Consider the following 26238-nt stretch of genomic DNA (forward strand, 5'->3'; position numbering starts at 1 on the left):
TGTCACAACAACACAACCATCACCACCATCAGTAAGCTACCACCAAAATTGTGTGCATGCCACTCACTAAGACTCTGCAGCAAATGATTTTGGATTTGTGAATCAGCTTTGTTAATTAATTAAATAGTTTAAAATTAAGATAAAACAAGATTAGCTAACTACATGTTGATTAGCACAAATTGTGAAAATAGTAAAACTTTAGAAAAAGGTTTGTTGTTCAATGGAAAATGAGTATGACAGCTCAACTGACCTGACCCCTCACTTGTTTCTCTTTTTATTGCTACATTTTTCCAGAAACATCTAGCCTAATGCTGCTCTTTAAACTTTATCACACACAAAACTAAAGAGAAAAAGCAAAAATAATTTTTTTTTAAAAAAGAAATGAACCAAAGAGACAAATATACTTGAGTATGAAAAGAACAACTTTACCTAAAATTAAACTTCCCTCCCTAATTCCCATTCTTTCTTTTTCTTCATGTCCTTTTCTTTTTTACATAATTTACACTTTACTCCACCCTTTTATTTCCTTGTTTTAACAGCTAAGCATTTTCTTCACACTCATCATATTGCTTTAAACTGAATTTGGCAAAATATTGATTCTTTTAAGTAATTATATTTCTTTTTCCTATTTATGTCCTCATTAGAGTTTTTTTTTTTTCTGAATACACATTCATAAATAGATAATTTAGTTCACATAGTTAAAGTATGAAATTCTATGCTATTGCGTCTCAAACAGAAATTAGATTGAAATATACAAATAACAGTCACTATTTTTTACTTACTTGACTAGAGAATTATGTAGTTGCTTGATAGTTTGCTTTAAAGTAAATTTATATTTTGTATAGATAAGTTTGAGGGTGATAATAATAATATGAATAATTTGTTATTTTGATGATAACTAATAAATTGCTATCAACAATTGACAAATAAACCTTGCTTTGTCTAGACAAAGAAATCAAATTATGAGTTTTCTTTTAAAAAACTAATACACTTGATAAACATGGAATGATTCTATAGACTTTAATTTCTTAAATAGATTACAAAATTGTCAATTTCTCATAAATTGGATACTTGGTTGACAATATTGGTAACCTCAAGGGTCACAAATGAAAAAGTAGACAATATTTGTCAGCAAAGGGAATTCCCTCTATAAAAAGAATCACCATCTCCACAATCTTGACAACACACAAAGCAAAAGTTGTTTTCTTTGGCATAATCTTGAAGAGTTTTTTTGTAAAAATGGAGGGGAAAGAAGAGGATGTGAAGGTTGGAGCAAACAAGTATTCAGAAAGGCAGCCATTAGGGACTTCAGCACAGAGCAAGGACTACAAGGAGGCACCACCAGCACCATTTTTTGAGGCTGGTGAGCTACATTCTTGGTCTTTTTGGAGAGCTGGGATTGCAGAGTTCATGGCTACTTTTTTGTTCCTTTACATAACTGTATTGACTGTTATGGGTTATTCAAGGGCTAATAACAAATGTAGTACTGTTGGTGTTCAAGGCATTGCTTGGGCTTTTGGGGGTATGATTTTTGCCCTTGTTTACTGCACTGCTGGCATATCAGGTATACATATATCTCTCTTGACTCTTTTTTACATACATGGTTTATGTATTCACCCTAAAGTTGTGTGTTTGGCTTCAAAGATGAGAGCTTTAATGTGTCCTTTTCACCTCTCTAGTTTGTGTATTCACCTTAAGTTGTGTGTTTAGCTTCAAAGTTGTAGTCTTCTATCATGTTAGTGATATTTTGCTTCATAGATGAGAGATTTATTTTTTGTCCTTTTTACCTCTATAGTTCATATATTCATCTAAAATTGTGTGTTTAGCTTCAAAGTTTGAGTCTTTTTTCCTTCAAAGATGGGAGCTTCAATGTGTTTTTCTTACTCATGTAGAAGGAAAACAAAAAACCTATCAAGTTGCAGTCTTTACCAGCTTTTGAGTTTATTGTATCTAGTACTCTGGAGTTTCATATAAAAACAAAATTAGCATTTCCTTTTGGACCATATGGTGAACAAAATTTTTTTTTTCTTTTTCTTTTATGTAATGTTGTTATTGTCTTTTTAGATATGCTAATGGTGTTTCCTTCTGCTAGAGCTTGATTAAATTCTAAGTAGTACCTTAGCCAAAGATGGCCAGATCCTGGAGAATTGGTTTTTTAATAGAGTTTTAAGTTCTATCACACAATCAGATTACTTATTAAGGCAGGTTACAAGTAAATTTCTTTGATAAAAATTAAATGTTAACCAAGTAAAAATGGTAATTAAGTAACTTGCTAACATAAGTTAAATTACTCTTAATAGTGCAAGAAGTCTTTATCTTTACTTGAGCCAAGGGTCTAAGGGGTAAGGTCTGTGTACACACCACACTCCTCATACCCCACTTGTGAGATTACACTAGGTATGTTGTTGTTGTAGTGCAAGAAATCTTTGTGCCGCTAACAGATATAACTTGAGTTCTTTAAATTTGTTCTTTGTGTTCTTACCTTGAGAAAATTCTTGGTTTTGATCATCAGGTGGACACATTAACCCTGCTGTGACATTTGGTTTGTTTCTGGCAAGGAAATTGTCCCTAACCAGGGCAGTGTTCTACATTGTGATGCAATGCCTTGGTGCAATCTGTGGTGCTGGTGTTGTCAAAGGGTTCCAGCCATCTTTGTTTGAGACTAAGGGTGGAGGTGCCAATGTTGTTGCCCATGGTTACACCAAGGGAGATGGCCTTGGTGCTGAGATTATTGGCACTTTTGTTCTTGTCTACACTGTCTTCTCTGCTACTGATGCCAAGAGAAATGCTAGAGACTCCCATGTCCCTGTGAGTACTTAGTTGACTTCTCATTTTGAGCTTAATTAAATGGATATGTATGCTAACTCTGGGTTGTGTTTTTTAGATTTTGGCTCCTCTCCCAATTGGATTTGCAGTGTTCTTGGTTCATTTGGCTACCATCCCTATCACAGGCACTGGCATTAACCCTGCCAGAAGCCTAGGTGCTGCCATTGTCTACAACAAAGAACATGCATGGGATGATCATGTAAGTTTCCTATATTATTTTCTTAATAAAAATAGTTATCTCGTGTAATCCCAATAGTGGGATTTGGAGAAGATAGAGTATACCTAGACTTCATCCCTATCTTGAAAAGTAGAGTAGAGAAGTAGTTTCTGATAGACACTCAGCTCAAGGAATTTCAAAACAGTTTGGAAAAAGATATAGGAAGCGAAGAAGTCATGACAAAGTATGCTGACATGTGCGATAAGGATTCATAGATGACTAAGATGAGTTTAAATGAAGCGACATGCATGATAAGGATTCATAGAGCTAGTGACAACTTGAGACTGAAGCGTAGTTATCGATATGAGTTGCTAAAAGATTTCCATTTTTTCTTTGTTTTGAAAATGCAGTGGATTTTCTGGGTGGGACCATTCATTGGAGCTGCACTTGCTGCCTTATACCACCAAGTTATCATAAGAGCCATTCCATTCAAGAGTGGAAACTGAGAAACACCTTGGCCTATTGGCTATGGCTATGTCTTGTTTCAGTATTTGGTTACTTTGCTATGATTGACAGTGATGTTCATTAATGTTTAATTATCATGTACAAAAAGCTGCTGTAATGCTTTATTATTGTATTGGTTCTTGAATTTATCTTATTTATTCTACCTTTCATTATGGCATTATTATGTCTGTCATCTTTTTTGCTTAGAGTTTTAACTTCTGGTGGTGTGATTTTTCTTTATATTATCAAATCAGTTATAAATAATTACAAGTAAATTTGTATGCTAAACATTAATGATAACTTGGTTAAAATGGCAACTGACTTGTTATTTCAAGTGTAAAAATGTGTTGCTATATACCTTGTAGTCATCTGCAAATAACATACACCATGACACCTCATCTTCAATATGTCGCGTTAAAACATCCAGCACCAAGTGTGTATATATATATATGAATAAGTGAAATTCTATTGTTATAATGTAGCACATTTAAAAATGTTCAGAACTTGTAACTTGTAAGGCATTTAAAAAGAAAAATGGAAACTTGGAAGGCATCTTTTTGGGTGGGCTAAAGCAAAAGTGGGCCAATATATAAATGGGCTAAGATTGGACATTGGATCCTTCAAAAGGAGCCCAAAGTTTCTTTCTTTTCAGTTGGGGCCAGACACAAGAATCCAATAAAGATTAAAGGGCAAAAGGACGAATATATTCCTAAACTATCGTAAATGGTATGCAGATACCTTTCGTCATACTTTTGGGACATTGATGTCCCTGCCGTTTAAAAACTAGAGTATATATACCCTTTATACTAATGGATATACACGTGTCATAATCTTATCCACCGACCTGACGGATAAGATTGCACCACCTGTCTCTATTTAGTCTTCCGTTAGAGTGAAAAGTATATATGCTCTAGTTTTTGGATGGTAGGGGCATCAATATCCCAAAAGTATGACGGAAGATATTTGCATACTATTTACGATAGTTCGGAGATATATTTGTCCTTTGTCCCAAGATTTAAAATATTAAAGATCAGCCTATTTAAAATATAAAACGTGCAATTTTATGATACAAAGGACGATATAATAGCTATAACTTAAATTCAAACTCAAGAGATTTCATATGTTTCAAAAATATGCGATGAGAAATTGATTATAAGCTCTAATTTGAGGATTAACTTGTTTTTTCATGATTTGAAACTTGTTAAGTACTCAAAGTCAAGTTGCACTTAAACTAGATGAACTTGACTTGTGTAAAACTTGAGGTGAACTCGAAGACTTTAATAAACACATTAAAAAATAGTACAATTCCTATGATCCATGTATATATATACACACGTTAAATGGACCAATAATTAGACCCTCAATCTTGTTGAGACGATCATGAAAGAAATACTAGAGAATAAAGAAAGAAAGAGATAAGGGTCTAATAATTAAGTGAGGAGGCAAATGACATATAATATAGGTGGAAGTTGGTGGAGCTGTGAAGCTACTGCATCCATATATATATTTCTATTACATATATATAATATATAACATATGTAATGTGGAAAATATGTATGGTGGAGAGTTGTTGCATCTAATAAATTACTCATACATTAATAGTCAATTAATGAATTTGCAACAAGAAAACATGGGGTCCTACTAGTATAGTTTCCTGGTTCACTCCCCAACTACTTCTAAATTTTCCTTTTTCTACATTCAATTACAATTTATGTCCTATGTCTCTCACCACCAATAGTATGATTTCTCCGTGAGTCGATTCAGAATTTGAAATTTATGGAGTTAACGTGATCATGATACTTCTCATCCAACTCTACTACAGTAGGTCTCTTTAGTTGTTAAACTCATATGCTTTGTTGAGTTTAGAATGACTAAAATAGATACCAAAAGACTAAAAAGTCTTCATATAAATTGGTTGTGAAAGAAAATTGGTACAAGTAAGCCTATGTATAATAAATAGCTAGCCAACTACATATACAAAAAGAAGCACCAACTTAACCTACTTATTAGACTTCCATGTGTTCATAAAGGTATTAAATCGCGGAGCATGGTAAATAATTTTTATTTTTAATAAGAAGTTTTAGATTTTAAGTATTGTAAATATAAAATTGTTTTTATTAGGAAGAACGATTTACCCCCTTCCCTCAATATAGACCTTTCTGACACGAATTGAATTCGAGATTAAAAAGAAAATAAAGGCACCAAATGTTGATATAACTAATTAAGACTATATACATTCTACTTTCAACTTTCTTCTTGAAATGGGAAATTGATATGCTTAAGGTTTCTTGATGGAGTATGTACATTTTAGTCAATTGAATCTGCCACCCCACTCCCCACCCAATATTTTGTTCTGATATACTATCTCACTACTAAAAAAATTACTCATTTTCCATTGAAATTTTACATTCAAAAATATTCGACGGTTATTTGCACAGATATTTTAATTAAATTAGTGGAAAAAAAATGTTTATTGATTATATGTATAAATATTTTGATTGAATCAATGAGAAAAAAAAGGTTCAATGGTTATTCTTAGTATTTCAATGGAAATATGTTTTCCACTCTACATTTTTTCGGTCATGAGCTAATTCAATAATAATTAAATGAAAAAAGTCACATTTTATAGCACAATTTTTTAATGATTCATCATAAGAAAAATCTCTATTTCTAATAGCGGTTTAACAAATGAATCCTATGCCGTTTGACAAAGAAAATAATAGTAATAAAAACATTCCTTTATTCTGATGTTTCATCACACAAAGAGTCACAGACATTTCTTTGTTATTATTTGGGCGTATAAGGCAATAGTATAACTCGAATATCATTTTTTGTATTTATTTGGCCCTCCAATTTTAATATATTTCCCTAGAACTATATATGGAGAATAAGAAAGAGAAAATGGAATAAAAATTGCATACTCTGAATCGCTACTATAATATTCATATTAATTGATGTTTAGTCTCTAAAAAATAATTTGAGGATTAATTAATTAAAGCTAAGGATCAAATATATTTAAAAAAATCAATTGTCTTTTCTTGATATGTTAAAAATGACATGTAAAAGTAAAAATCTATTGTTAAAATGGACAAGTAAAAGTGAACAGAGAAAGTAATTTGCCCCTCTTACTATAAATAGTAGTTCCAAATTACCCTCACAAAGAAGAGAAATTCTTTATGAAAGTTTCGTAAGAGGTAAATAAGTAAAACTAGAGTACTTTTTATTTATGATTTCTCAAGAATTATGTAAAGAAGAAAGTGAACAACTAATATGAAACGAACGGAGCCCTACTCTATTATTTACTTGGATTACTACTTCAAGCTAATTGGCCAAAAAGCTTAAGTTATAAATTCATTCCAAAATATAATAAATGGCCACCAAACATTACAACTTTGCAATTAATAGCACAACTAAATTAGGAAGAAATAATGTTGATAATGAAATTGGAGGACATAAAAGTCTAGTCGGTTGAGAAAGTGAGTCAAGAATTGTCCCAAACCACACACAACAAATTGCTTATATGCATGGCAACCATAGACTAAAAAATAAAAAATTATTCTATTTTTACATCAAATTAATAAATACATGACATTAATAACAAAGGTTTTATATCTGTATTAAGTTCGTGACATTAATAACAAAGCTTGCATTGCTGGGTTTCATTAACTTTTTTTTTTTTATCATATGTCAAATAAATGTTCAATTTACTTTTATATTTGATCAGGTGTATTCGATATGGAGGAAATATTTTCTTGAGTTGGTAAAAGAATTTGGAAACTATTTTTTGTAGGAAAATAATTCTCTAATGGAAATAGAAAAACAAGATTTGTAAGGGGTATTATGCATTGATAGTGTTCTTCGTGTATTTTTATTTATGTACTAAATACAAAAATAAATAAGAAATTCAGATATTTTCGTATAAAACATTACGCTTCAAATATATGAATATTTTTCGATAATTCAATTTTAACCTTCGGTAAAACATTTCATATTGATTCGTTCCTTTCTGTCTTTCCTAATTTAACTACTTTTGTTTCAATAACAATAATTTGACTTTAACAAACAAAAATAACTTGCATTCAACCAAAACGAGTATTTATTTACCAATTTAACTTCTATTAGTATAAATGTCAATTTTAAAATATTAACTTTATTTCAATAACAATAATTTGAATGTAAGTCAATAAATGAAATTTGAAGAAAACAAAGTATACTTATTTAACCCCTATTTAGATGTATTTTCTAATTTACTTTTGGCAATCTTTTTCTTTATTCAAACTTGAAATTGAAAATGCAAAATTTACACCAACAAATATTGTAGATAAACTTGATTCTGGTAATTCAACAAATTTTATTAATTTATTAAGAATGAAAGTCAAATATAAATTTAATCCTTATCTTCACAAAAATTACAAAGGCACAACCTAACACCATTTTTTTAAAATTTAATGTTAGCATTAAATTCAAGCATGGATATTTAGGTCATTTTACCATCTTACCTCCAAAAAATTCCCCAACTATATAAACCATCTCAGAAGGACTTTTAAGTACTCTCACACTCAACCGCTTTCATTTAAAACCGGATCTTCCCTCGCCTCTTCTTCCATTATATTCTTACAAAAGAAACCCAAAAAAGCTCTGTTTTTCTCTGCAATTAACAAAAATGTCACTTCCAAAATCCAAAAAATCCTTCCCGTCGGTGACGACATGTGATACCTCCGCCGTGAACCACCACTCCGTGGCGGCGGATCTCGACGGAACTCTCTTGATTTCCCGTTCATCTTTCCCTTACTTCATGCTAGTTGCAATCGAAGCCGGGAGCCTTTTCCGCGGACTGATCCTCCTTCTCTCTTTCCCTCTCATCGCGATTGCATACGTATTCATATCCGAAGCATTAGCTATTCAGATGCTGATTTACATTTCCTTCGCCGGACTCAAAGTCCGGGACATTGAGCTAGCTTCGCGAGCTGTTCTCCCGAGATTTTACGCGACGGATGTTAGGAAGGAGAGTTTCGAGGTTTTCGATCAGTGTAAGAGGAAAGTTGTGGTTACTGCAAATCCGACTATTATGGTTGAGCCTTTTGTGAAGGATTTTTTAGGAGGTGATAAAGTACTTGGAACAGAGATCGAGGTGAATCCGAAGACGAAGAGGGCTACTGGATTTGTGAAGAGTCCTGGGATCTTGGTTGGGAAATGGAAGAAATTGTCGATTTTGAAGGAATTTGGAGAAGAAATGCCTGATATTGGATTGGGTGATCGAGAATCGGATCATGATTTTATGTCCATTTGCAAGGTAATTACTACTAATTAGTAGCACTGATTTTAATTGCAACTTAATACTCTGTTCTAATTTATACTTTCTCTGTTCTATATTTGCTATCTCGTCGTCTCAAAATAAGTATATCTTGAGCAAAAAAATCTTTCATAAAATATATTCCTCTTTAATAAACACTCATCCTGTTATTAACATTGCTATTCACTTCTAGAATGAGTTTTGACTAATGTTGAGGGTAAATTAAAAATAAAATCTGGTTAAAATTATATTTTTCTTTTTACTTATTTATTTTAGCAAATCATGTGATATTTATTATTTCTTTTAATATTAGCCTTATGTAATAACTACGTAAAGTTCTTGTAGTCAAAGTTAGATTTCTAAAGTATAATTAATAAGATTAGTTTAGTATAATAAATATTTTTTTAAGGAGGGTTAAAGCAACCTGAGTCAAATAAAATGAAATGTAGGAGAGTCGTTTGAACTCTTCATTCTTTTAGAAATGGTGTCGAAGTCAGAAATTTAGTTAAGGTGTTCAAGATTTAATGTATATCTATGAGAATAATCTTTTATATACGTAAAATAATTTTTTGACGTATAATGTTAAACTGACACTCTAAGCTATTTATGGCTACGCCACTAGGAAGGAGTATAACTTTATTTTCTTAAATATGTACATATTTGCAACATTTTTAGATTAGTATACTGAAATTCTGTCAGTATGAATCTTACGTAGAGGTAATCTTGTATATGGAGGAAAATCTAACAATATTTAAGTCTTTGACGTTTAAATTTTCCATTTCTATCTTTAGCAAATTATATTAATTATATTTGATAGTGTAATTTGTTCCAATTAGTGCATGATGTTGTTAACCAAATTTGTCATATTATTTTTCAAGTGGGTTGCGTGAAGAATTCTTATTTATCTGATAATATTTTTTAAAATAGAACCTTATCTTTGATTTCTTGAAAGAATGAAAAAAAAAAGCCTCCAATGAATACGTTTTCTTACAACTCTATACTCTTGAACAATAAATTAAAACAACTAGGCCATTTAATGAAGTTGTTGAGCCATAACACGTGAAAATAATTAAATTGTGGAAGGGCCTCACCAATTACTTTCCTACCTGCCTCTTAGCTGAATCACAGTGGTCCTTCACTCTCACTTGTATGTCACAATGAACTGAGACATTCGTAGTACTTGCTCTGTCTCAAAATAAGTGTGTTATAGTGAGTAGTTGGTCTTTCTTTATTGAATAATAAATGCATCTAAAAGCCACTATGTTACATCAAGTGTACCAACAATCGAACCAATCAATAGGTGATCTACATCGTTGTTTATTCGCTAAAATATGTATGTCAAATAACAGGAGGGTTATATGGTGCTCCCTAGCGAATCAGCAAAGCCAGTACCACTTGATCGCTTGAAAAGCAGATTGATCTTCCATGATGGTCGCCTGGTGCAACGCCCAACTCCATTCAACGCGTTAGTCACCTACATTTGGTTGCCATTTGGATTTGCTCTTGGAGTTTTTCGCGTATACTTCAATCTCCCTCTCCCTGAGCGTATTGTTCGTTATACATATGGGATGGTAGGGATCAACCTCGTGATCAAAGGCCCTCGACCACCTCCACCATCACCGGGTACCCCAGGGAACCTCTACGTGTGTAATCATCGTTCAGCACTTGACCCTATCATCGTTGCTATTGCACTAGGGAGGAAAGTGTCAACCGTCACATATAGCGTGAGCAAGCTCTCGAGATTCTTATCCCCAATTCCAGCCATTGCCTTGACACGTGATCGCGAAGCTGATGCTGCAATGATCAAGAAATTGCTCGAGAAGGGTGATCTCGTTGTATGCCCCGAAGGGACTACATGTAGAGAGCCGTTTTTGCTGAGGTTCAGTGCTCTGTTTGCAGAATTAAGCGATAGAATCGTGCCAGTAGCAGTGGATTCAAAGCAGAGCATGTTCTTCGGTACAACAGTCCGCGGAGTGAAGTTTTGGGATCCATATTTCTTTTTCATGAACCCAAGGCCAACTTATGAATTGACATTTCTTGAACCATTGCCAATGGAAATGACATGCAAGGCTGGGAAAACATCAATTGAAGTAGCCAACCATGTGCAGAAAGTGTTGGGTGGGGTTCTTGGATTTGAATGCACTCAGTTGACAAGGAAGGATAAGTATATGTTGCTTGGTGGAAATGATGGCAAAGTGGAGTCTATGTACTCCAAGAAAGCCTGAATTACAATTTCATTGGGAGAAAGGCTTTAATTGCTTTGAGGGGATTCTGTTAGTAAAATTTGTGGTCAACATTATATAGAACTCTTGTTGTTAAGAAGAGGCTATGTTTGTTACATGATTAGTTACTTTGTATTCGTATTCAATAGACAATATTAATTGGAATCAAATTTGTGCCTAAGACTAACTTTCTCTTTACTGTTTATTAGTTTGGGCCTAAAAGATGAAGCACTTTTAGCGGATCATTTGTGAAATTCCTCAATCTTAGCCCCTCAGGCTTGTTGAGGTCTAGCTCGAATTTGTGTGCCAATGGCATCAATTTGGCCTTTGACAATCTGGCATGTGAAAATGTTAAAAGTCCGTATTGAAGCTCTGACTAAAAGACACGGGTGGTATTGAATCAAGGATTTATAAGAAATAATGACTCAACTATATTTTAAGAGTGAATGAATTGTTTTAATAAATTTCTTTTCAACTACACTACAATCTAGTATGTCATATCACATTAATTATATGATATTAAAAGATCATTGTAGATCATACACTAATAGATTTGGTTATCAAATTATAAACTCAACTTATTCTCACTATGTACTAAATATATTTCTTTAACTCAAGAGAATATATATTAATTGATAGAACTCCCTCTTTTATAAATAAAATATAAATATATATAATTATTGTTGTTAATGATATCACATACTTAACTTTCACAATCTAACTATAAATTCATAAATCAATCTCGTCTTTAATATAGAGTAAACAAATTTAACAAGTCTTTTCATTTAACTCAACGAAATATAATTTAATCGATAAAACTTTACTCTGTTATTAAATAATATCATTGCTAATGCTAATTTATACTTAAACAAACCACTAACTTTAATTTAGATCTGAAATAATCATTCACTTCATAAAATTTCTAGTATCTATAATCAAGTAATAAAAATAGTCTACGTATCTTCACATAAGGCTTACCTTTTTAAAAAAAAAAAAAGATTCGAGACCCTGTTTGGAATTTTTTTTTAAAAGTTAAAATGTATTTTCAAACGTGACTTTAATTTTTCAATATTGTCTTTTAATGTTCAAACAACTTTGATTTTTTTTGTGTAAAGAAGAGTGGATAGAAATGACCTACGTTGTACATCTCACATCAATTTATTCCTTTTAATGAGACTCAACTATGAAGGGCTTTTCAGTAAAAAGCCATAGCACGCAGCTTTCATTTGAATACCCTAAAATACCCTTAACGTCTCACCTTGTTATTAGGGGTGTTCACGGTTTGGATAAAAACCGATTCAAACCAAAAAATCAAAGCAAATCGATAAAATAAAATCGATTTTATTTGGGTTTGGTTTTAGATTTTTGAAAACCGATAGTATTTGATTTGGTTATGGTTTTATTCTAAAAAATCGAAAAAATAACCAAACCAAACCAATGAATTATATACATATATTTTATTAATATACATACTTAATATATTATTTTTATAAACAATTTTAAAGATCTTATATATGTTTTCATTATAATTTCTTTATAATTTACTTATTTAAAGCAAAAATGCCCAAGGTGAAAACATTTATTTTATTGATTTCATGTATAAGAGTGTCTATGACAATTCTTTGTGAGACTGAAAATGTTAATGTCTCTTCCTTCTAAGCCAATATAGTGAATTTTAAAGCTTTAATAATAATAAATTCAGTGATCGAAAGTTCAATAATGTCAATCATTCTAACTATATATTTTTTTTTTGAATGGGTTGTTGTCACTTTTTTCACATTTTGAATGAATTTTTTCTTTTATTTTTGTGTATGATTAATAACCGAATAATCGAATCGAAACCGACAACCACCAAACCGATAAATGTATATTATATTTGGTTTGATTTGGTTTTGATAATTTTAAAACCAATTAAGTTGGTTTTGTTTTAATTTTGACCAATAACCGATTTAAACCGACCCGTAAACACCCCTACTTGTTATCATCGATTTCTAAACATACAAGGGGTATTCCCGAGATTTTAACTACTTCGCAGTGGATGAAGCGCCACGTGTCATATTCTCAGCCCTTGTTTGCTTTGGGTTGTATCGACGCCCACTGATGTTTTTACTCTTCCCGCTTTTAAGAAGGAAAAATAAAAACAGAAAAATATAAGTAGTAATTTTGTAGTGAAATTTGGATGAAGAACATCACTCCTCTTGTTATCTTCTTTCTCTGCCCAGTTTTTAGAGAGAGAATTTTGGAGTTTTTTGCTTAAATCTGAGGGAGAACGAATTTCGTGTGAAGCTGAGAGTGTTGGTAGCTGCCGGAAAACGAAGTCGCCGGAGACAATGGCTATCGGCGCCGTTGTTTCTAACCGGAATTTCGGTGGTTTCATCGGTTCAGGTAAATAATTTGTCGGCTTTGAACTTTGGATGCTTACTTTAAGTGTTTCTGCTTAGCTGTTTAGCAATTAGCTGATTAGTTTAGTTTACGGAAGTTGTGAATTTATATATGGCAAATGTTCATTTTGAGAATTGGTGAAGAAGTATTGGATGGCGGATTGCATGTTTGTTGAATATGTGAATGTAGTTTTTTGTGATTAGGAATATTTAATTTTGATGGAAATTCAAGTTCGAGTCACCAAGAGGTAAAAAAAAAAAATGTTGCATAAAGGACTCGAGATTCATGATTTTGTGCTGGCTACTTGGATTTCGGTATGTTTTTTTTTTGTGCTGGAGTACTTGTTTGCCTCAATGCTTGGTTTAACCTGTAGGTATCTGAAGGAATTTTTGCAGGCAATTGGATAATTGTAGATTTTGTGTGGCAGAGATTTTACCATTGGTCATTTAGGTGTGTAATTTAGATCAAGAATACATTGGGTGTGGAATTCATTTAAGCGACTATATCGAGGTTGATTCTATAGAACTCTTTTAACTAAGACAAAGCTTACCTGTTTGGATATGAATTTGAAATCATTGATTTAGCAGAGGTAGCTGTGAGGTTCAAATTGCATGGCCAAACAGCCCCTTAAATTGGTCACGCCTCGACGATGTGTAACAATGACCATTTGTTTCTTTCACTCATTAAAAATCATTGTAGAATCATGTTGGTACAGAAAAGACCTATTCTATCAAGATAACATTCACAGTGTAACCTCTCTGATCCCTAAGCTTCTAAAAATCTCTTGCACATTTTCTAAAGGACTATCCTTTAGCACATACTTGTGTAAAGTAATGGATGATTTGATAAATAGTTATTATACATTATGAAACTAAGGGAATGTTGACTCCAAAATTAGGACCAATAAATGAACATATGCAAACTAACTCATGATTTGACTCAATTATTTGGATATGTGAATACTACGAATTCAGGGAATCTTGTGATTCCTGTTGGTCATGGAAAATGCTGCAATAAGTTGACCTCAGGATAAAGCGAGTAGTTTTTGAAAAGTAAAGGGCAGAGTCTTCTATTTTTTTCTTTTTTCACTTCACTTGTAGTTTCTGGGGAGCACTCTGAATAGTGAAGTGAAGTGAAATGTAGAAATCAGAATGTTAGGCAGCACTTGTGGCTGCAAAAACTAAATTTTACTCTTCACTGAAGCCTTTTCCTGATTTTGTCATCTACTTGTTCTATTCAGTTCTTAGTATCTTGCATCTTTGTGGTGCCTTAGTTAATACATCAATGAATTATGTCAACAGGCAGAGAGCAGTCTGCAGTACATCACCATGGAGAGCAATTGGGGTTTGCTGCTTTGAAGTATGTTCAGAGGAATATGTTATACAATGAGCGGTGTCGCTCAAGGAGTGGCTTATCGTACTCGGGTTGCATATATAGCTCACATTCCCAATCTGTTGGACCTTTGGATGGTAAATCTTTTGGATCAATATCACCATTTTATGTTGAAGTCGTTCAACCCAACCGGTTTAGTGGAAAGTCTCATGTCATCAATCCTAAGCAAAGAACCAAAAGATGGGAATGCTATCTTTCCTCTACCGACTCAGGTAACAGTTGGATTCAACCAAGGAAGCTGGATAAGCTTGGTTTCATTGATGGACAAAAGCAGCAGTCAAAGCATGCTGCAGTAAATAGAGCCCAAGCCGACTTCAAATCTGATGGATATGACATAACTGGAGCGTTGGGGTCTCTTATGTCATCGGAAGGGGCAAGTGAAGCCATTTTGGTGGAAGGGGTTGAGCAAGCAAAACCTTGGTGGGAGCAATTTCCAAGAAGATGGATTGTTGTACTGCTGTGTTTTGCTGCATTTTTGTTATGCAACATGGATCGTGTGAGTAATTCATCCAACTTTTACTTTGATACTTTGCTTTCCATTCTGTTCGTATGGCCCCTCCTAAGATTGGATATTATAATGCCTATTTGGGATGTTTGAATGTAGTTTGCTTACCTTTGTAAAATAAAAATAAATTAAGACATCTAAGCATAACAGATTCAGTAGCTTAAACACATGCAAAAATTCATGGCCACTATATTAACTATTGCACATCCTATGTTTTCAATGATCACCATCAAAATTTGTTCCTTAAACATGATTGTGAGGTTGTAGATACCCTGCCTTCAAGCTTTTTATTATAGATGAAGTCGTTAAAGCTCTTAAAGTTCTTAAAATTAGCTGAATAAAAATGAGTTTCCTCCTTCCATACTTTTTTCTATTCATCTGTTTGATATTATTTGATACAAGACCATGTGTGACCATTTAATACTGTCCTGACTCGGGTTCCACTTTTGCTTTTAGGTAAACATGAGCATTGCAATTCTTCCGATGTCAAAGGAATTTAACTGGAACAGTGCTACGGTTGGTCTCATCCAGTCTTCCTTCTTTTGGGGCTATCTTCTCACTCAGGTTTTCTTCATTTTAACATTGTCTTGGTCTCTTCTAGTGCATGAACTTTTTCCTGTTTCAGTACTAGTATTTGATCAATCTATTGCATGATGGATGTGGTCATGTATTCTGCCCATGTCTCAACCTAAGGTTTTATCTATCATTAAGTTCTAAGCTAACCTTATAACTCTACTCTGTGTAGCCATTGAATAGGGACAAACACGGAGGAGAATGAATTTAATTTCTGGTATGCTATTCTCATGTGCTTGATAAACCATTATCTTACTATCGTTTTACATGTTCTATATGCAGATTGTTGGAGGAATATGGGCAGATAAACTTGGTGGGAAGGTAGTGCTTGGCTTCGGAGTTGTCTGGTGGTCGATTGCAACTGTTTTAACTCCTTTTGCTGCCAAACTTGGACTTCCGTTCTTACTTGTTGTGCGTGCCTTAATGGGTATTGGGGAGGTTAGTCTCTATATGCGCTTTCCCTGCTTCTTCCAAATTCTTAGACACAGCTGATTTTCCAAACATTGTAAGTTGTCCTTCAACTTGTGAGTTGCCTGAAGCTATTCTGGTTATGGACATTGAAAGACAAACCAATTGCTTCATGCTTAGCTATACTAAACATAGTAGATTTGAGAAGATACATCTCATAAACTTATGGATTAATTGTGGGGCGTCACCGCACACTATGATTCTCTTGTACCAGTACTGTAGTTGGTGAGGAGTTAAATCAGTTATCACATGCACAGTTTTTGTTCTGACTATGTAAGTTCTTGTCAGGGTGTCGCAATGCCTGCCATGAATAATATGCTCTCAAAATGGATTCCTGTCTCAGAAAGAAGCAGATCTCTTGCTCTAGTGTATAGTGGAATGTATCTTGGTTCTGTTACAGGATTAGCGTTCTCTCCTATTTTGATCCAAAAGTTTGGATGGCCATCCGTATTTTATTCCTTTGGTTCCCTTGGAAGCATCTGGTTTGCACTGTGGTTGACCAAGGTGAGTTTGTCTGCTTTTTCTGTATCTTGGACTTCTGTTATTTTTATCATCTTCCAAAATTTTCATGACTTCTCTTTATTTCCCCCTTTTCACTCCTTTCATCAAATTGGCTTTAGATAAAATGAACCTTTGTACTCCTAGTTATGAAGTCCTAAAAATGCAACAGAGTTATTGGTTTTCAGCTTCTAAGATCATTGCTTAGACCTAAAACTTAGGTGCATAAGTTTCATGCAATGGCTCAAAAGTGTCTGATTGTTATTTCCTTTCCATGATTTTTCATGGTTGAAACATCACCGTGATATAGTTTTAGCTGCACTAATTGTTGGTTCTGGTGAAAAGGGTGACCTCTTGGAGTCCAGTTCTATCTTCTGTGCCATCATACCTGAGTCCAACCAGGCTAACTCATTTGGTTATACATTGACTAATTTGCTTTCCAGGCATATAGCACTCCAAAAGATGATCCAGGGCTTAGTGAGCAGGAAAAGAGTCTGATCATGGATGGAAGTGTCTCTAAGGAACCTGTCACTAACATCCCATGGAAACTAATTTTATCAAAGGCACCTGTCTGGGCCCTCATTATCTCCCATTTCTGCCATAACTGGGGAACATTTATTCTGCTGACATGGATGCCTACGTACTATAGTCAGGTATCTGATACACCCTTTTTGGAATAATTTCTTCTCTTGGCATATTCATCACCATGGAAAATGGAGAACGAAATAATAAACAAAACTTTAAACTTTGTCTTGGTCCAAGTGGGGATATTTGTAGATTCGTGCATTGTTTCGTGGAGGCTAATCCATTCTGCTCTATTTTCTTTATTCGAGTTCATTTTCTGGCATTGTAATATCAATATTTGTCATGGCATCATGAAATATTTGTCTTGCTATCATTCATGAACCTGTTAGATCAGCAGAATCTTCGAGACTCTAGAATTTGTTATTATGATGCTGAATCTGAAGTAAAAATCTTGTGAAAATTGCATTTACTCAATACTACAACTTGAATTTAGATATTGGTTTGTTTTTGCATACCTTTAGAAGTTCTTATGTTACTAGCTTTAGTGGATAACATTTCTCTGTATTCTGTGGGTCGAATATTTTAGGTTTCAGGTTAAATTATCTGAAATGACTCAATGCTCATCGATTATTAGAAGATGGTACCGTATTTAGAATAAATCTCACCGTATAAGCTGATTAAGGTCTTACTTTCCAATCCTCTTATTTCTTCAGGTTTTGAAGTTCAACCTCACCGAATCTGGACTATTCTGTGTATTGCCATGGCTGACCATGGCCATATTTGCAAATTTAGGTGGTTGGATTGCCGATACACTTGTGAGCAAAGGATTCTCCATAACATCAGTTCGTAAGGCAAGGACTTAATAGAACTTTTGTATTCAGTTTTATACAGTGTATAGCATTATAGTTTAACTAACTAATGGTGAGCATCATTTGTTTTTATTTTGTTTCTAATAAATAACTCCACCTAAACAAATTTGCAGATTATGCAATCGATTGGTTTTCTGGGCCCTGCTTTTTTCCTTACACAATTAAGCCATGTGAAGACTCCTGCGTTGGCAGTACTATGCATGGCATGCAGTCAGGTCGGTGCCATAGATAATGGAATGACATACTTTTGGGAGATTCTTGCGAGTCTGTTGATTTAAATAATAATTTGAGCTGTTTGCAGGGATCGGATGCCTTCTCTCAATCTGGCCTCTACTCTAATCACCAAGACATTGGACCACGTTACGCTGTAAGTACTTCTACTTTATATACATGGCAAAGTGAAAAAGAAAAGTTTTAAAATGTTGAATCCCGTGTCTGGAATTGTTTCTCCTATTTTTTTCCCCTGGTTAGTAGGTAACTGGCTCCCACGATGCAACTTGTGGACTTTTATCTTGTCACCATTACTGGAAGTTCTTGTCTGAGCACTGTTAACTACTACTCCCCTCGTTCCAGTTTATGGGACACGGTTTCTTTCTTAATCCGTTTCAAGAAGAATGATTGGAAACAATTAACTTCACATTTCCCACTTTTACCATTAAATGAGAAGCTTTTATAACCACACAACTGCTATAACATGCAAGTTTCAGAAGTTTTGTTGTGGCACAAATGCTATGGCATATTTAGAACCACAAGTTTGAAAGTCTTCATTTCTTGCTAAACTCCATGCAGATTCAAGCTTTTACATTGTGTTAGCTTGTGTTAACCTCTGTTAAGGCTTACCCGACCATTTATTGAACAGAATAGTTTGAACATTTGATAGCATGTTTTTGAAATTTAGATATTTGAAACTTTTGTATACTTTCCCCTTCCACAGGGAGTGTTGTTGGGATTATCTAATACTGCTGGTGTGCTAGCTGGTGTCTTCGGTACAGCTGCAACCGGATACATACTACAAAAAGGTATATTTTCTTATCAGCTTGGTGGTTCTGAATGAGAACGTCGACATTGAGTTAATATATACAATGGTATTCCTATATTTCCTTGTGCAGGGTCTTGGGATGATGTATTTAAGGTTGCTGTTGTATTATACATCATAGGCACATTAGTCTGGAATTTCTTCTCAACGGGAGAGAGAATCCTCGAGTAGATAATCTTTGTTGCCCAGAGAAAGTGCAAATGGAAACGAGTTTTACTACAAGCATAAAATATAGTTAAGAGAAGAAGATGTTAATGCCCCAGGTTTATACCTAGAAAGGATCCATGCAAACAATTTTGAAAGTTGCCTGTGGGAAGTTTCTCCTTAAAGGTGCTCTCTACTAGTATAAAACTTTGGACCATGTAAATGTTAGTATGTTTACTGGCATGAATTTTCCATAGAAAACCTTATATGAAGCCTGGACATTTCTTTAGCCAGAGTAATTTCCTTCAACCTCGCTGGATACTGTTCGCTAGACATCGCGTTATTATGGTTTCATCGTCCATGTTTAATACGTCTCAGGATGCTGATTGTGAACACTGAAAAATTTACGAAACTTGAGATAGGATAGTAGTACACAATTTTCAAATTAACACTTTGAATTACTTTCACTTACGTGCACACAGTTATTAATTTATATTTACTTTCACTTACGTGCACACAAGAAAAAGGATTTTGCTAGTTCCTGGAAAGAAATAGAGTTGAATTTATTAGGAAAAGACTATGAGATTGTGATATACTCCATCCATCCCATTTTAACTGTTGTTTTATCTCAAAAAAATTGATAATTTCGTTTCTAATTATATCCTTAATTTTAAAGAAGTATGCATAATATTAAAGAGAGAAAAAAACAATTTACCTTTATTAAATAAGAGTAACTTAGTAAACCATAATTTTATCACCCCTCAAGCCTTTAATATTTTGCATCCTTTTGGAGTTTCAATTCCATGTAACATGAGACTTGCTATTTGAATTTTGAACGAATTTTACCTTCAAATTCTGGTTGCAAATGTCATATAATTTTGACAAAGAAAAAGAAAATTGAATTAAGCAATTCAGTACGATCTTCCAAATAGAAAAAAGAAACACCATAATTCAAAAATCTTAACAAGATACAAAAGAATTCACATACCAAAAAAGAGTGAAAAAAAAGTAGAAAATACAAAGAATTGAAGGTAAACAACCAACCAAAGTAAAATGAACAAATAAAGGGGGTCAGCTTTTAGGATACTAGAATAATTAATTATAAAGCAAAAAAAGAAAGTTCTAGCTAGTACTTGTACAACTTATTACTAGTAAAAATAAAATAAAAAATTATTGAGAAATGTCCCTCCTCTTCAACCTCAAAATCATTTCCAGCTGTTCCACTAACACCCACAAATAAATTAAAAACAAAAAAAAGTTTCTCCCACAATGAATGTGATGATGTACCTTAATATCATGAATACCAAGAGCATTCATGTGAGAATTCAACCACCATAATAACCTCAACCAATTCAACTATACTTAGCTTACAATCAATATTTTCCAACACCATTCTTTAATCCACCTCAACTACCCCCACTCCCTCTCTCTCCATAATTATGAACATTCATCTTTGTCCCCATTCAATATTTGGATTAATTGCACCTCTTTTACACTATTCACGAATGGTGTGAGGTCTCTTGGATGAAGATCTACTTTAAGTCCGTCTTTCATAAAAAGCGTCAACGACATTTTTTGCTCCACCTTATGGCCTGGAGCCACTGTGAGTCGGTGGCGGAGCAATACTGCTGCCGCCACCGACTTCATTTGCAAGTATGCCAAGTCTTTCCCAAGACATATCCTTGGACCAGCATTAAATGCCACAAACTTATATTGTTCATGCATAACAAACTTTTTACCGTCTAGGGTTAACCATCTTTCGGGTTTGAATTCTAAACAATCTTCTCCCCATGTACTCTTCATTCTTCCGGCTGAATATATTGAATATGTTACTGACGAACCAGCCGGTACAAATGTCCCGTCCGGCAACACGTCATCGACCACCACGTGCTTCGAGTCCTCCGGCACCGACGGATAGAGCCGGAGAGTTTCCGACAATGCAGCTTTCAAGTAGGTTAGCCGATCAACCTCCTCGAACGCTAACGGCTCCTCGAGCCATGATGACGTGTCACTGCCACGTGTCTCAACCAAGACCGTGGATATTTCTTGTAAGATTTTTTGTTCAACTACTGGATTTTGAATGACCAACCAGAAAAACCAACTCAACGCGACCGATGACGTGTCACGTCCAGCTAGGATGAAATTAAGTGCCACGTGTTGCAAGAACTTGTCCGTGTATGATTCTTTTTTCTTCATAAACCTTGATAACAAGTCATCATGTGGATTTCCATCTTTTTGCTGACTCATCAACTCAAGCTTACGTGTATTGATGATGTCAGACATGTATTTGTCCAGCTGTACAAGGCTTCGGCTCAAGCTGACTTCCATTCCAAGCCCAAGCCATTTCTTCAGCTTCCACACAACTTCTGGCAGTATAAACCGCTGCAGCGACGCCTCCGTGGCTCGATCAAAAGCCGATGAAAACGTATTATCGGGTAAGCCGGGAGCCAACGTCTGCGGGTCCTTACCAAAAGCCAAGCCGCAAATATTATCAAAAGTAAGCCGAAGCAATAGATCTTGCAAATCAACCGGCTTCCCTTCAACCTGAGCCGTTTTAAGAATCGGACAAAACCTAAGCTGTATGGCCCGATTAACCCATCGGGCCATAGCTTGGCGTAACGTTCGCGTAGTAAACTCGAGCGCAGCCGTCTTCCTTTGAAAAAGCCACGTGTCACCATCAGAATTAAAAATCCCTTGTCCAAGCAGCTCATGAAAAACAGCTTGCCAAGTCGGACCTTTCGGGTAATTCTCAAATCGGGTCTTCAATATATGCTCCAAATTCTTTGGGTCGCACGTGACCGTCACGAGCCCTTGTTTCCTAGCCAAAAAGGGTATTGCACATATGCATGTCTGGTACGTGCCACCACACGCGCGGAGATTGTCTACTATCCAGTCATGCATACGTTCCGAGTTTTCGATCAAACCCGGTAAACTGCCCAATAAGGGCCAGACACGTGGACCCTTTAAAGATCTTGATATGAAAGTGAACCATAGCAGATAACATGTTATGAAACTAAACAAGAACAAAGCTATAGCAATATCCATATGATTATTATAAAAAAAAAAATTGTATGGAGTAGTAGAAAAAAGATATAAAATGAAGAGAATTTATAGGAAAAGAGAATTAATTATAGTAGTTGAAGTAGAATTGAGTAGTAATAACTAAGTGACAGACTGTTTCTTGAATTTCACCATCTAATTTTTTTTTGATACAATAAATGCATAGCAAAAGGACAATAAGTGAAATACCACTATAGAAAAGCTTTCTTCCCAACTAATTTGTGCAGAGAAAAGAGGTGGACTTTAAATTGAAGCATTGAATGAAATTAGTTGAGCAAGTTTGGAGAAAGAGAAAAAAAAAAATTTTAAAAAAACAATGTAGATTCCCATAGTTTTAGTTATGGAGGTTTTAGGGGTGAAAATTTTATATAACTTGTGGAAAACTAGTTAAACTATAAATGGAACATGAGAGTGTGATCATGTAAAATAGTTAAGTGTTGGGTGAACGACTTGCCAACAACAAATTTATAGTCAAGTACCTCACGTTACGTGACACTTATCTAACTTTAAAAAAAAAAAAACCATTTTTACCATTACAAATATAATATCTTTCTTTATAATGACGTTATTTGTCTGAATTTTGAAACTTTGATTGGTATAGCGAAAAGCGAAATGTTATTGTAGAGAATATATAATGTAATGCAGCGGTGGAGTCGGGATTAGGAGTTTCAAGGTTCTGAATTTTAGGAGAGAAGATAAAAATATTACAAAACATGCTTCCTTTTAAGGGAGTTTGAATCCATAACTCCAACATGGAAAGAATTTCCACACGGTCTATTCCTCACCAATGAGCCGTCAATCTATTTTGTTCACAAGTTAATATATATATATATATATATTTAATTAATTTTCTAATATAAATATCAGATCTACGGAAAAGTTATTGGGTTCGTCCAAACTCCCATTTAGCTTTGCCCCTGATGTAATGTAATATTAATGATTGTTTTAAAGAAAATTTGATTGTTATAAAGAAATGTTGTTATAAAAAAAGGTCTATTATTTGAAAGGATGGATGATATGAACCTAATGTAGTAAAATTTATCAATCCTTATGTTCGCTTTTACTTGTTCATTATTTCTAAAAATAGATTTTATTTTTCTTTATCACTTTTAACGTATCAATAAAATATAGTAATTATTTATTTATTTTTACCCTCGGCATTAATTACTTAATTATTCCCCAATTTTTTTTAAGACTTAAGACTATACATCAATTAATATAATAAATATTGTGATGAAATATTTATACTATTAGTTATTGTTTCTTAAGAAACGTACAAAATATAAAATGGATATGTAAAAGTGATAAATGAAACAAGAGTTGACTTTGAGTATCTTGAATGGAAGAATCGACATAAAAGAGCAAAAGTCAATTATCATATATATAAGGACTGTCATGGTTTTCTGGTTGTGGGAAATTAAAAAAAAAAAGTCAAAGGTTCAGAGGGTTTATTGAGCAGAACAAAACCTTAGCCAATTGATTGGGAAATGGAGCCTTTCTTCATGCAAATGCAAAGTGTAGATAGATTCTGCAGGCATCGAATGTTATTTCATGAAGTCAACTCACAATTTCTTATCTTAATTACCTCGTTTTTTATTCTTTTTATTGGAGTAGAAAATGAAAAAATGTCGAGAGAAGTATTGAAAATATTCCTAAATTTAATATGAATTATTAGTTTCATCTTCAAACTGTTAATAATCTTAAAAATACGGCCTTTACTTGACTAATTACTAAACGCAAATAAACCTCCACGATCTTGCAACATGAGTGAAATATACCCCTAAATTCTCATCAAGTTTAGAGGTGTTTTTGACACTTCTCTCAATTTTTTATTTAAGAAATCACATGCTCTTACTAGAGTTTCAAATCACTTGTTATGTCATGTTGCATGTTGAGGGTGTATCTAAGTTTAATTAGTCAAGTAAAGGTGTATTTTTAAGACTGTTAATAATTTAAAGACAAATTAATAATTTACATTAAGTTCAAAAGTATTCAAATGTTTATTTTTCTATTGAGAAAAATAACAAACTAAAGGAAACTTCTAATTATATGATGGATTAGCAAATAATCTTCTTGATTTGGTTAAGTCACTTCACCAAGTTCCTTGTTTTTTTTCTCTTTCTGAGATTGGTGCAACTGTCTCCTACTAATAATTTAGGTGATAAAGCTAAATGTTATTGACAAAAAATCCTACGAGATCAAGTAATACAATTCAAACCTCATTATAATAGCAATATTTGTCTGGAAATTTCATGTATGTTACAATGACATGATATTGATATTTGACATTTAAATCTTATTTAGTTGATATAAATAATAGTACACAAATTATTAGTTTGATCATTTTATGTAGGCAGAATGACCTGGGAGATCCTTGTGCTTGGCTCCGTTTGTCACCTGGACCTTTCTACTCACGATTTTGTCAATTGAACACTTAAAGTTATTAAAACATAATATTTAAAACCCCTCTGATCATGTGTCTCCCAATCGCGCTAATGTGGATAACACCTCACTATCCACATCAGAAATATATTGCCACATCATTTTTTTTATTACAAATAATATTTTTTAAAAAGAAATCTCAAACTAATCTCCAAAATCCTTTCTTTCTTGATCTCTTTCCATTTTTTCTTCTCTTCTCATATTTTCCATCTATTTTGCTACTAATCATTCATTTTTTTTCTTTCCTAGTGAATTTTTTACGTTGAAGATGAATTAGAGATAAACAAAGCTTTGTTATGTTTTTTTTATAAATTTTGCTATTTTAATGGTGATGAGAAATAAAGTGACTCAAATAGAGGATGAGAGAAAGAAGAGAAGGAGACAAAAAATGAGTCATTATAGAAAACTCATCAAAAATGTTCTCAATAAAATTGTCTTACATTTAGAAAGAATCTCAAACATGTCTTTCAAAAACCCATCTAAAATCCGCATCTATTTCACAATTTAGAACCTCTTTGCCCCCCTCTCTTTTATCCAAATCTAAATAAATATCTTTTTCTCAATCATTACAGAACTCTCAAATGATAGGTAGCATATGGGAAGAGAAAGATGAAGAATTGTGGGTAAGAGTATTGGAAGAGATTGAAGAAGATGTGTGTGTGGTGATGATTGGGGTTGGGTGAAATTTTGAGGAAGAAGAAGAAACGTACAACATATTGGGAAAGGGATTTTTTTTTAAATTCTTTTTTTTAAAAAAAATTAAATAGTTGTCTTCACTTGCTTTTAAATACGTGTAACCACTCTCTTGATCTGATTCAGCAAAAAACACCACATAAGCTTAGTCAACAGTCAAAGGAGTTTAAAATAGTGTGTTTTAATAACTTAAGGACTCGTTTGGTAGGAGGTATTAAATAGAATAATCCATGGATTAAAATTTAATCCATCTAATACATTGTTTGGTTGCATTATTTTATTTAATCCATGGATTGCTTATACCTTATATATGGTCTTATTTTATCCCTAGTAAATGGAGGGATAACTAATCCAAGGTTTGTTAAACCTTGGATAAGACCCCTAAATGACAAAATTATCCCTTTATTTATTTTCCTAAATTTCTTTTATAATTTAATTTTCTTTTTATTTATATTGAAATAATTATAAATGTTCTTTTTAATTCTCCAAATCCGTTTAGTGTAATTTAATGATTTCATTAATATTTTTTTCTCCTTTTTTTTTATTCAATGTAGTTCGTCGATTAATCACTTGGAATTATTTTTTTTAATAAGCTTTAACTATTGAACAATATAAGTAGTCTTAAATCTATGTTAAGTTTAAGATATAC

The 26238-nt window shown here is 33.5% G+C and overlaps 4 protein-coding genes across 4 annotated transcripts; 3 read left to right on the plus strand and 1 right to left on the minus strand.

Annotated features, from left to right (window-relative positions):
* The first annotated feature begins 1184 nt into the window (after positions 1 to 1184).
* Positions 1185 to 3668, plus strand: LOC125816867 (probable aquaporin PIP1-5). The gene is made up of 4 exons (XM_049496514.1): positions 1185 to 1564; positions 2513 to 2808; positions 2885 to 3025; positions 3394 to 3668. Exons 1-4 carry the CDS (start codon positions 1240 to 1242, stop codon positions 3487 to 3489), a joined length of 858 nt encoding a protein of 285 aa, XP_049352471.1. The 5' UTR covers positions 1185 to 1239; the 3' UTR covers positions 3490 to 3668.
* A 4435-nt stretch (positions 3669 to 8103) lies between these two features.
* Positions 8104 to 11183, plus strand: LOC125815225 (glycerol-3-phosphate 2-O-acyltransferase 4). Its single transcript, XM_049494650.1, has 2 exons — positions 8104 to 8780; positions 10130 to 11183. Exons 1-2 carry the CDS (start codon positions 8151 to 8153, stop codon positions 11003 to 11005), a joined length of 1506 nt encoding a protein of 501 aa, XP_049350607.1. The 5' UTR covers positions 8104 to 8150; the 3' UTR covers positions 11006 to 11183.
* A 1993-nt stretch (positions 11184 to 13176) lies between these two features.
* Positions 13177 to 19452, plus strand: LOC125815703 (ascorbate transporter, chloroplastic). The gene is made up of 11 exons (XM_049495242.1): positions 13177 to 13387; positions 14686 to 15272; positions 15738 to 15845; positions 16137 to 16292; positions 16611 to 16826; positions 17264 to 17473; positions 18059 to 18196; positions 18328 to 18429; positions 18516 to 18581; positions 19149 to 19233; positions 19324 to 19452. The coding sequence occupies exons 1-11, from the start codon at positions 13333 to 13335 to the stop codon at positions 19419 to 19421; spliced, it is 1821 nt and encodes a 606-aa protein (XP_049351199.1). The 5' UTR covers positions 13177 to 13332; the 3' UTR covers positions 19422 to 19452.
* Positions 19453 to 20329: 877 nt separating this feature from the next.
* Positions 20330 to 22750, minus strand: LOC125816277 (cytochrome P450 86A8-like). The gene has a single exon (XM_049495864.1). It carries the CDS (start codon positions 22437 to 22439, stop codon positions 20832 to 20834), a length of 1608 nt encoding a protein of 535 aa, XP_049351821.1. The 5' UTR covers positions 22440 to 22750; the 3' UTR covers positions 20330 to 20831.
* Between the last annotated feature and the right edge of the window lie 3488 nt (positions 22751 to 26238).

Source organism: Solanum verrucosum, unplaced genomic scaffold, assembly GCF_900185275.1.
Source record: "Solanum verrucosum unplaced genomic scaffold, falcon-dt-bn FXZP01000261.1, whole genome shotgun sequence".
NCBI classification, from domain to species: Eukaryota; Viridiplantae; Streptophyta; class Magnoliopsida; order Solanales; family Solanaceae; genus Solanum; species Solanum verrucosum.

What these genes read in the sequence shown, in the direction of transcription:
- LOC125816867 (XM_049496514.1), top strand. Translation starts at nt 1,240, where the DNA reads ATGGAGGGGAAAGAAGAGGATGTGAAGGTTGGAGCAAACAAGTATTCA. An exon ending in CTAGAGACTCCCATGTCCCT is followed by an intron (nt 2,809 to 2,884) that starts GTGAGTACTTAG and finishes TGTGTTTTTTAG; the next exon opens with ATTTTGGCTCCTCTCCCAAT. An exon ending in AACATGCATGGGATGATCAT is followed by an intron (nt 3,026 to 3,393) that starts GTAAGTTTCCTA and finishes TTGAAAATGCAG; the next exon opens with TGGATTTTCTGGGTGGGACC.
- LOC125815225 (XM_049494650.1), top strand. Translation starts at nt 8,151, where the DNA reads ATGTCACTTCCAAAATCCAAAAAATCCTTCCCGTCGGTGACGACATGT. An exon ending in ATTTTATGTCCATTTGCAAG is followed by an intron (nt 8,781 to 10,129) that starts GTAATTACTACT and finishes GTCAAATAACAG; the next exon opens with GAGGGTTATATGGTGCTCCC.
- LOC125815703 (XM_049495242.1), top strand. Translation starts at nt 13,333, where the DNA reads ATGGCTATCGGCGCCGTTGTTTCTAACCGGAATTTCGGTGGTTTCATC. An exon ending in TGTTATGCAACATGGATCGT is followed by an intron (nt 15,273 to 15,737) that starts GTGAGTAATTCA and finishes TTTTGCTTTTAG; the next exon opens with GTAAACATGAGCATTGCAAT. An exon ending in CCATAACATCAGTTCGTAAG is followed by an intron (nt 18,197 to 18,327) that starts GCAAGGACTTAA and finishes ACAAATTTGCAG; the next exon opens with ATTATGCAATCGATTGGTTT.
- LOC125816277 (XM_049495864.1), bottom strand. Translation starts at nt 22,439, where the DNA reads ATGGATATTGCTATAGCTTTGTTCTTGTTTAGTTTCATAACATGTTAT.